This window comes from Lampetra planeri, chromosome 19, assembly GCF_965212315.1.
Source record: "Lampetra planeri chromosome 19, kcLamPlan1.2.h2, whole genome shotgun sequence".
Taxonomy (NCBI): Eukaryota; Metazoa; Chordata; class Hyperoartia; order Petromyzontiformes; family Petromyzontidae; genus Lampetra; species Lampetra planeri.
In genome coordinates, this window is record NC_136125.1 from 4,852,965 (window position 1) to 4,863,625 (window position 10,661).

Genomic DNA, 10,661 nt, shown 5'->3' on the forward strand with positions numbered 1-10,661 from the left:
GTCAGAGATGTTATCAACGTTGGCACTGTTGATTTAAAGCTTTCGTGACTGCAGGGATATTCTTAGTTATTTCGGTAAAGTCACGTAGAAGGGAAATAATAAAATAATAAAAATATAAAACAATAAAAAAATTATCACGACGTTTCGACTGCAACACACGAAAATTATTTCCTTGCTGTGGATTTCACACCTGACGATGATTGCTCGTGTTGCAGTCGAAACGTCGTGAGAATTTTTATTGTTTTATATTTTTTTTATTTTATTATTTCCCTTCCGCGTGACTTTACCGAAAGAACCAACAATATGTTGGCGCTGCTGTTGATGCACACGGTTGCTTGTTGGTGGCGCTCACAGCGGCTGATGTTTACGGACACTCGCTTCATTTTGCCCATTAAACGGCACGTGGCGCCGGCAGCGCAGTTCACGTTTCAAATTTTTTTAAGAACTCAAAAAATTGTTTAAACACAAGATCTCCAGGTGATCAAACACGACATCGACAACCGCGAGCTGCATTCGCCGCCACAGTCAATCCCTCGCTGCTCTTGTCAGGCTCGGTGTGCACTTTAGGGGGCCACGTGGCTTGCCAGGCTCGGTGTGCACTTTAGGGGGCCACGTGGAGTCCACGAACCGCTCTCAGGCGGCTCACGGGACGGGCGCAGCAGGTTGTTGTCCAGTGTCCAGGGGGTTAATCGACCCAAGGGTCACTGGTAAATGCGCCACCTGTGTTCCCAAGCTGCGCCCACGTCTGTGTGTGTGTTTGCCACGACTGTACACACCACCACAACAACCACCACCAAGTGGCGGTTGATTCACCTTGGAACTTGTGCCAAGCTATGTGCACTTTGAGGCCATAGGAAGTTCAAGTTAATTTATTAGGTATAGCCCTGTGAGCCTTTCGGCTCTTGATTCGCTGTGAGGAAGTCACAGGACAGATCGAGGTGTTGTGAGTTAACTGAGACAACTGGCTGATGCACCACCCGTTCCCCACTGCACAATCATTGCTGTCACTGCAAGACAAAGATCCCCTCCGTATCGCCTTGAAAATACTTTCGGGGCAAGCGCTGTTAGCGAGCACCGAGGCACAGTCGTGGGGCGCTTTCCGTTGCCAGCGTGCTCAAGTCAACACGATGCTGCTCTCTGTAACAAAAACGGGGCCATCTCTACAAAGATTCGGGCAAATTGCGTGGCGACACCGAGGGGCTGGCGAGTCTCGTGCGGTGGTGAGCGATGCGCCAAGGGCCTCTTGACGGGCGGAGTGAGAGGGACGCGAACAGGATGCGCGTGAGCTCATCCGGCATGTGGTGGAGATGAGAGGGGCAACGCCGTGAGGCCCACACAGTCAGTCGTCTCACGCCGGGCCTCGGGGAACAACGCCGAGCGGGGCACGCTCGGTCACTTTCGAACAAGGTGCCTCTCGTCTCTTCACGCGTGCATCTTGTCAGAAGGGGGGGTGGGGGGGTATGTACCTGGGAAGATTTCTCCGCTGGCTTGGCTGTCGGAATTGGGTTTGTGTTTATTTTAATGTGGGGGTTTTGTTTTTGCTGTTGGTATTATTGTCGTATTTCAAAGTGCGTGTGGCGACGATGCAATTATTTTACCGGTTTGTAGCATTTTTTCGATTTAAAGCTTTCGTGACTGCAGGTATTCATCTTCTTGGTTCTTTTGGTAAAGTCACGTAGAAGGGAAATAATAAAATAATAAAAATAAAACATTATAAAATACAATTCTCACGACGTTTCGGCCACAACACAAGCAGCCGTCCTTAGGGGAAGAACAGGTCTGTCGGAAAGACAGAACAGGACGGTTTGTAGCATTTTGTGTTGTAGTGATTACTGTGCTTTTTGTAGTTTTTGGAGCATCCATCTGCGAGTGCTCGACACACGAGCGGAAGGGTGCGAGTTCGATTCTAGGTCAGGAGGTGACTCTGCCCATTATGCCTCCAGGGTTTATCTTAAAATAAAAACAAGTACGATGCAGTGGAAAGACATCGGAGGGTTGTGTTGTGTCGCCTCAACCCCACCGTAAGCATTAGGAATTTCCAGCAGTGGCTCGGGACCCCCATAGCCCCACACGTAGTTTACCAGCGAGAACACAACGATAGCGGCGGTGTGAGTGTTCCCTTGCTTCAGGCGTGTCGTTTGGTGCTGTATTTAAAACCAGTGCGATGACCGCAGCTTAAACACATTCCTGCGGAGGGAGCTGGTAGGAACGTTGGGTTGCTCGGTCAATGGCCAGGGTCAACGGCGGCGTGGTATGGCCGACTGTGAGGGCGGGCACAAGCCGGCGTGAGTAGGTTAAACGTTGAGTTTTATAAGGGCACCACGGGGTGACCAGCCCCTCCCCACCCAGCCCCACCCCTCCCACCCCCACCCAGCCCCTCCCCACCCTCCCCACCCAGCCCCTCCCCACCCTCCCCTCCCCACCCAGCCCCACTCTCCGCACCAAGCCCCTCCCCACCCTCGCCTCCCCACCCAGCCCCTCCCTCCCCACCCAGCCGCTCCTTGCACGACGGACGGACACAATAATCCCCTGTGGTCTGGTGTAACCAGGAGGTTGCTGCCAGTATAAAGCTACATAACCACAAGGCAGAAACCACCAGGACATTTTCGACAAAGTGTTGGAAGATGCTGCGCGTATCTTTTTTGTAAAAAAATAATAATTGAGGGGAAAATGATCATTCAAAGGGGCGCTCTTGGGGAATTTGTAAGGCACGGTTTGATATACCGGAGCACACCCGTGCCTGCTAGCTGCGCATTAATCAGGCTCTGGAGGAGCCGCAATAACCTTTGTGTTACGCGAAATGAGTAACAATTGTGCCTCTAATAATACGCCAAGGCTAATGTGGCTTAAATCTTCAGCGGCAGTGAGCATGTGCATTAATTCAGAGTGTAGATACGCCAGCACTCAGGATAATTAATTTATGTTTATGTAAAGCTGTGTCTGATGCAAAACGCCGCTCTAATTTTATCCACTGATTTAAGGATTAAAACTCAGATTTTTTTTTTTGACCGTGCACGCTATTGGGACAACGGACGTTATTGAATTTCGTTTCATAATGTTAATCCCATTCGCATTGTTCCATTTAATCAAGTCAGGTAAAGAAAACGCAAAGCAGAGCAATGCAGCTCCACTCTCTACGGCACGGTTAATGGCCACGCTGTAGCGCGCGTGTTCCAATGAATGTGAACGGCTATTTGAGCACATCAGTCAGGCCACGTGGGGCTTTGCATCACAATGGATCGTTGCGGGATTACATCCCAGTTGGGAGTCAACGCAGCATATCATCCTTGCATGGCCAGTAAAATAAGGACCACTCGTAATGAGAATTTAAATTATCACCCCAAGGAAAGGCTCAACGAGTATTTAGACATTTCAGGAAATTCCTACATTGGGATATATGGCCGATGTTGGGAATGTTTGGCGTTCTTAAATGGCATTGCTATCGGTAGGAAATCAACAGTGGTCATTTGATGAATGGCCGACCTCCGTAGGAATGTCCACCACTTGCACTTGGTACCACGGGCGTTCCCACTTTGGTACATAAAAACGTAGCAAATATTCTCAACCACATGTAGAACGCAGCAATATAATTGGTATTGAGTCATTTATTAAATAAGTAACATTTAAAAATACTTTTTTTTAAACACGCTTTAATGAAATGTACCGTACTAGTAATGGCAGAACTCCACGACTACAGGAAGTGGCCCCGAAGCTTGCCACAACGTAAGAGGCCGTGGGGATTTACAGCCAACGTCAGTTGACCGTGGACAATTAGACCCAAGGCGAAACATAACATATAAAAAATAATGTTTAAAAATATTTGTTTTTAATGATAGCACGTAGTATTGTCATCAGTATGGCATAAGTATACCAAGTTTGCAGTCGATACCACATTGGGAAGTGGGTTAACATTGAGTTACAAGATTTGAGGATACAACAACAACAGAGTGAGTTAAATAAAAGCGTGTAAATACAATTATAATTCTGATTTCGACAAACATAATTTAGTAAATAGTAAATATATAATGGAACCCTTACCTCTGTACAGTCACCCAGTGCTTGAGCAACCTCCAGTTTATTTTAATAAGCGGCATGAAAATAACCAAACTTGAATTTAAATGAGTGTCCCCTCGTTCTTTACAATGCCAGTGGACGCACCAAACGATGATGTGGTAGCTGTCACGGATCCACGTGGCTTAAAATAACTTCAGCGGCTGAGGCTTCCCAAACCTGTGGGTCATGCCCGACAGGAGAATTGTGATTGAACAAGCACGTGTACTTACATTAACACAGTACCGTGTTAACAAATAGTGTTGCCTGTCACATCGTCACAGCTACAAAAGTGTTCAATACAGAAGAATTACTCTTCGAAGCTGAAACAACCAATTCACAAGGTCAGGCTTTCCATAAAAATGCAATTTATTACGAAATTTTAATATGCCAGATTTTCTACAGAAAAGTTACTAAATAAATTAGGTATTTTTTAAGGTCAGGGTTTAATGCCTCAAACTAAATTTTAAGCATAGAGGCGTTTCTTCACAAGGACCTACTACTATTAAAATAATTACAATGGTTTACCAAGAATGAAACTAGGACAGTGAAAAGTGGTCTGATGTAACATTAAAGTAAAAGAAAGTGTATGCAGTGCAATGGTATCGTGTTATTATCTACTCTACACACTCCCACTTTCACCATTCTTTTAAACGAAATAATTGCTGTCAACACTTATTAGGCTGACATACTATGATTTGTCTAAAAATAATCTGCCCGAACCTATAAATGCCACAGGGAATTTATGACATAACATTGACTTACGTGCAATATATGGAACCTTATGGCGGGACCCCGGGGTCCCGAATAAACGGAAGTGAAAATCGTAATTCATTTATTTTTGGCGACTCCGTCCCACCACGCACATCAACGCCGCGATCCACTTGGTGCGGATCATTCTGTTGTCGTGTCATGTCTAAGCCCAGCAGCGAAGATGAATGCGCAGAAGAGCTGAACAAGCGAATGCACTCCATGCTCGGGTATGGGCAGGATCATAAGTCTTATCCAAAGCTGCTCAAACTGTCTACACGATTAAAGTCCTTTATTTGTCATCACGGTTTGAGTACTACAGTGAAACTGCTCTCTTATCTTCATTATTATTTGTGACCTACCAATGTCTGCAGCCACAGGATCAATCGATGACAATCCTATTACCTGCAGATATTTAACAGATGAGATGCGTTGCACCGGTAATTCCTTCTGTTTGATAATACTTCTCTTGTCCGTATGCATCTGTGCAGATGTTTTTTGCGGTTAAGCCATAGTCCCCACATACCGCTCGTATCAATATGGATAATAGGAGCGGCGACCCACTACTCTGTAGAGTAACATTGGTATAAACGCTTGTTACAATATGAACAGCGCATTGAAAACGCGTACTATTTTATGTACTGTTTACAAAGTGTGTTCACAAATCCACACTGAGAAACACGATGATTGGCAGAGGGGTCTAATTTATTTTTTCGATATTGTATTTAAATAGAGGTACTGCAGGTAAGTAGTTTTCAGTTTTAAAGGCATAGTTTTACAAGACAACACTTGCCACCATCCTTCAAACCCATTGGTGAAAAAGAGCAAAGTTTTTGTTTACATTATAAAATAATGTTTATGTTAGAGCTGGGGGCTTATGGGACCCCGAGGTTCCGCCACAAGGCTAATATGACATTTCTCATGTGACATAGTAGTTTTTTCTCCGATTTCTCTTTGCTATGTTGCACTCAGCTAGATATCTAATGGCAGACAAACTTATATAGATGCTATTCAACCAGCATACTGCAGGTCAAAACACCTTTCAGCTTCTTCATCTCGCTGCTCAACTTTCGAATAACCCCCCATCGTCTCTTTTTCCAAGTGCTTATAACCTTGCTCAATTCTTACCTAGTACTCTGCATATTTTTTATCGCACTTTGTTTCTGGCTGCTTGTAATCTTGGGCCTGTGCTCAGCAGTGGTGGCTTACATAAAAACATTTTTTTTTTACAATCTCGTTTTTTTTAGGCCACCACGCTCAGCCTCGACCTCCCCCACTCCACGGACAATGGACCTCATCGTGTCCCTGCAAACGGGCAAGGGCAGGCAATCGCAGCGCCTCGTGTACGCCGGCGCCCTCCTGCTTCTGCTGGGCGGCTGCCTGCTCGCCGTCTGCACCGTCTACAGCGGCCTCCTGGGCCTGGGCCACCTCGGCTACCGGCGCTACACGCAGCACGCCCAGTCGGGCCCCAGCTCGCGCTGCGACCCCCGCCGCGTGCCAGCTGCCCGCGTGCCTCTGCAGCGGCGCGGCGGTGCCGGGCGGCCTCGACGCGCGCCTCGTGCCGCAGGCCGTGGCGCTCGGCGTGCAGGGCGTCGTGGACGAAGCCACGTACGTCGGCGCGCGGACGCTGCTCGCCAACCGCTCCACGCCCTCCGGCTGCCCGGCGCGGGCCACCTTCTTCGTGTCGCACGTTCAGCCCGCGGCTCCGGACGTCGGCGACGTTTTGCCGGGTGGCGGCCGGCTCGTCGGGAAGCTTCGGTGCACCAACTATTTCAGGGTGCAGCTGCTGCGCTCGCAGGGCCACGAGATCGCGGCGAGCGGACTGACGCACCGGCTGCCGCCGCGCTGGTGGTCGGCTAACGCCACCTACATGGACTGGGTGGAGGAAGCGGCGGGGGTGCGCGAGACCCTGCGCGCGTTCGCCAGCATCGTCGAGAGCGACGTGGTTGGATTCCGCGCGCCGTTTCTCGAGCAAGGTCTCGCATTCATTGGAGGCAGTGGGTAACAAAACGAAAAGGCCAGGCGTGGACTCAGAAAGAATAATAATGCAGGAAAGTGTGGGGGGGTTTTTGTGTGGAAAATCAAGCGATGCACGCGAGGGTTTACCAGTAAATAAAGATAATAACCATACTTGGGTCGGGAAGTAGGTGTCACGCTTGTGGCTACTCTTAGGTATTGTCTGTGAAGTCACGTCACAGCTACTTGATACAGTAAATCTAGCTGTGACGGTCCCACCTGATGACGGAGACTTGTGTTGCCTCCGAAACGTCGTGATTTATTATTTTATTTCTATTATCATTTCTATTATTTTATTATTAGTATTAGTATTATTATTTTTTACCTACGTGACTTTACTGAAAAAAACCAAAGAGTATGAATCCTTGCAGTCACGAAAGCTTCAAATCTACGCTTGTGGCTGTTGCCACCTTCTACTAGGGGAGTCGTTGTGAAGGGACCTCCGCATGTGACCGAAAATTTGCAGCTGCATGGGAGCCTCCAGTGAATCTGTATAAAACATAAAAACTTACATTTCATGGATCTCCCATCTGAAATGAGCAAGGGCCATTTCTCATCGTCATTGGTGGCTCAGGCTTGGTGGTGGAAATTCCATATTCCTATGACGAGGCCAATCTCTCCATACAATTACAACTGTTGTATGCTTACAAAGTTGCACTCATTATATTGACAGTGGAGGTCATCATTTAAACTGCTGGTACAGCAGTATTATCGTCTATGTATATTGGGAAGCCATATTTAGTTTCAAGACTCACCTGTAGATGTTTAGCAGTTTTCTTCATGCAGATTTTGCACGTAAAGTACATTTCAATACATCTACCCAAAGAAATCCCACGTAATTTAACCCAAAATTCCAATGTGGGTCAGTAACCTGCAGGTCGGTAACCAAACAGCACGATTGAAGATGTATTACACCTTCAAATTCGTTGCTGGCCACTTCGGATTTTTGGTTCTTTAGGAAAATGTGCTTGCCAACCGCGATCCACCAATCCTCCACCGTGAATGCCCTTGTTGCTTTCAGGCATGAGAAAATGCGCCCGGTGTGGTATCTTCAGTCCATTTAAGCCCTCATTGTTATCTTCGGTATATTAAAGCCCACATTTAACCAGTGTGCCATTGTTTTCACCGTCCCCTCGTCCCGCTCGCGACCAAAAAGGTGGTGACGCTCAATTCCAGGCGCTGTACGACCTCAACTTCAAGTACGAGGCGTCGCTGACGGCGTCCCGCGACTCCACCGGCAGGGACCCGCCGCTGTGGCCCTACACGCTGGACTACCGCAGCACGCAGGACTGCGGCGCCCACCTCTGCCCCATCAACAGCTTCCCGGGGCTCTGGGTGCTCCCGCAGCCCGAGTACGGGGCCATCAACGGCCGGCCGGTGTTCCACATCAGCGAGAGGCTCCGCGCGGGGCACGGCCAGGTCTACCGGCTGCTGTTGCGCAGCTTCCACCGCCACTACAACTTCAACAGGGCGCCCTTCGTCGTGTCCCTCTCCTCCTCGTGCTTCTCGGGCACGGGCCGGGCGGTCGCGGTGCTGCGCGAGGTGGAGCAGTTCCTGGACCACCTCGCCGCCTACAAGGACGTGTACCTTGTGCCCGTCTCCAAGGTGATCGCGTGGCTCCGCAGGCCCACGATCCTGGAGGACATCGCGCACTTCCCGCCGTGGCAGTGCCGCGACGGCGAGGCGCTGCCGCCCGCCTGCTCCGAGGAGGACGTCACCGTCTGCTACTACGACGAGGCCAACGCGCTCATCTCCGGGCTCATGCCCGTGTTCGCCAACGCCAACATTTTCAAGAAGCTCGTCTCCTGCGTGGCGCCGTGCCCGCCCTTCTTCCCCTGGTTTGGAAACCCCAATGGACAGTGAGCGAGGCCCCCCAATCAAGCTAGCGATGGAAGTGCCTGCTCTCCACCCAACTCATCTCAGTTGGTGGCCCCAAGCCAATGCTGATGAGTTTTGTGCATTGCAATGCTGGTGATGGTTTTTGGGGTTGTGGCCACTTCCTCCCGAGGATAACCAGGCACCAATCCCCAAATATTAGTCGTTTAAAAATTACGTGCCCTTGTCTGCAAGAGTTATAGTGTGATAAGACTACTGCTTCTTGGCATAGCAGGAGCTGTCCACCTCTGTTAAGCTCATCTCCCTTGTTATTTTCCAAAAAGTTACATTTTTCCCAATTAGGCACAGATGAAAGAGAAATAATGCATAATTTAACAAACAATACACTTTGAATTATGCTTGTATTTTTTTGTGTTTTATGTCATTTCACTTTCTGGGGTAATGCCAAGAAAAGTATATAATACAAAAAACGAAATGGAAATTTAGAAACAGCTGGTCACGCACGAGAATAAACGTGTCTCTGGGTCACAGGGCCAATATCATCTCTCACTCGATTGAGCTCTACGTTTTCCAACTAAACGTTAGTGCATTGGCTCTGTACGTCCATATGTCTGTCTAAAGAGATGTGGAGCTTGAAACCTCACATAAATATACAATCCGAACAAAACTGTTGTATACATTTGTGTTGCTATGAGGGACTTGTCCTCTACAAAACCCGCACCAAGTGATGTGTGCTACCGGCCGAGGCCCACGTGCCCTCCAGGGCAGGGCGGCTATGCGAGCCCGTGGTCTCAGCGCGGCCTAACTCCTGTACGCCTCCCATAGGCGCTACCGGTGTTGCTAATAATGACCGTAAATACTCTGGAGGACAAACGTGCGTCTTGGAAAGCGTTACAGAGCTCGTGCACGTCTGCCTGATTTTACTTCGTAGATTAATGGCCTCGAAGAAAATGTTTATCAATTTCACAGCAGGTGTGCTTTCCCCACGTTTGCATAAGTTTGGTCGTTTTAGTCAAAATCAGCGGTGCCAAACAAACACTGCATTGTGCCTTACGGTCTGCCCTTTCGTCTGTTTGTTTCATTTGTCATTTGCCCTTCTACAGGCATTGAATCCCACTGGAGGTCATTCAGAGGAATGTTGGCAATCATATGGTCAGTGTGTTCACAACGGAGCCACTTTGCTTAGGGATGACATTAATGTCTGGCGAAATATCAAAGGCACACAATTGATACTGAAGGCAATGTAACATGCATTGCAAAAATATCCCTTACATGTCTGTGGTATAACTCATATCATATTCGGGAAAACTAACTGCCATTATAATATCCAGCAGGCTGGAGCTGCAATTGGAGTGCATGCCTCTCAATCAGAATGTTATGAATATCAGAATGATAATGTATTGTTACTGGAGGAATCTGATGAGCTATGAAGCTCTTTTTCACAGATGTCCAGGAGAATCAATTAATCTAATTATCATCGTCATCCTCCTAAGGTTGATAAACATGAGTACGATTATGGAGGAGATCAACCGTGTTTGTCCTATTCGGCCATTGGCCAAAGTTAACAAATAAAAGTGCGGTCGCACATTTGGTGAGACAAGCCGGCGTTTTGTGTGTGTGTCTGCTTTTAAATGTCCCTATGTTTCTATGTACCGGTGCACGATATTTAATGATGTAGATTTTAATGAGAGGTTTGAAACATTCCAGTTCAGTCGTCTGTCCGTAGGGGTCCCTGGTGACCAATTACAACAAATTAATGAAGGTGGCTAGCGAGATGCTGTGTGCAATTTGCTATTGACGATTCTGGTTTGCTGAGCAAAAGTCTGAACAGCTCGATTTGCTAAGCGGCTAGCAACATACAGCACTATTGAAGTGTTACTGGTAGGAACCTCCTGGTTACACCAGCCCACAGGGGATTATTGTGTCCGTCCGTCGTGTTACTGGTAGGAACCTCCTGGTTACACCAGCCCACAGGGGATTATTGTGTCCGTCCGTCGTGCAGGGAGGGG

General features: G+C 48.1%; 1 protein-coding gene across 1 annotated transcript; it reads left to right on the top strand.

Annotated features, from left to right (window-relative positions):
• Nucleotides 1–1,357: 1,357 nt before the first annotated feature.
• LOC144724167 (chitin deacetylase 7-like) lies at nt 1,358–10,252 on the top strand. Its single transcript, XM_078603089.1, is given in 4 exon segments — nt 1,358–1,407; nt 6,048–6,285; nt 6,287–6,776; nt 7,973–10,252. Coding segments are annotated over 3 exon segments (1,395 nt in total). The 5' UTR covers nt 1,358–1,407; nt 6,048–6,087; the 3' UTR covers nt 8,680–10,252.
• Nucleotides 10,253–10,661: the final 409 nt, after the last annotated feature.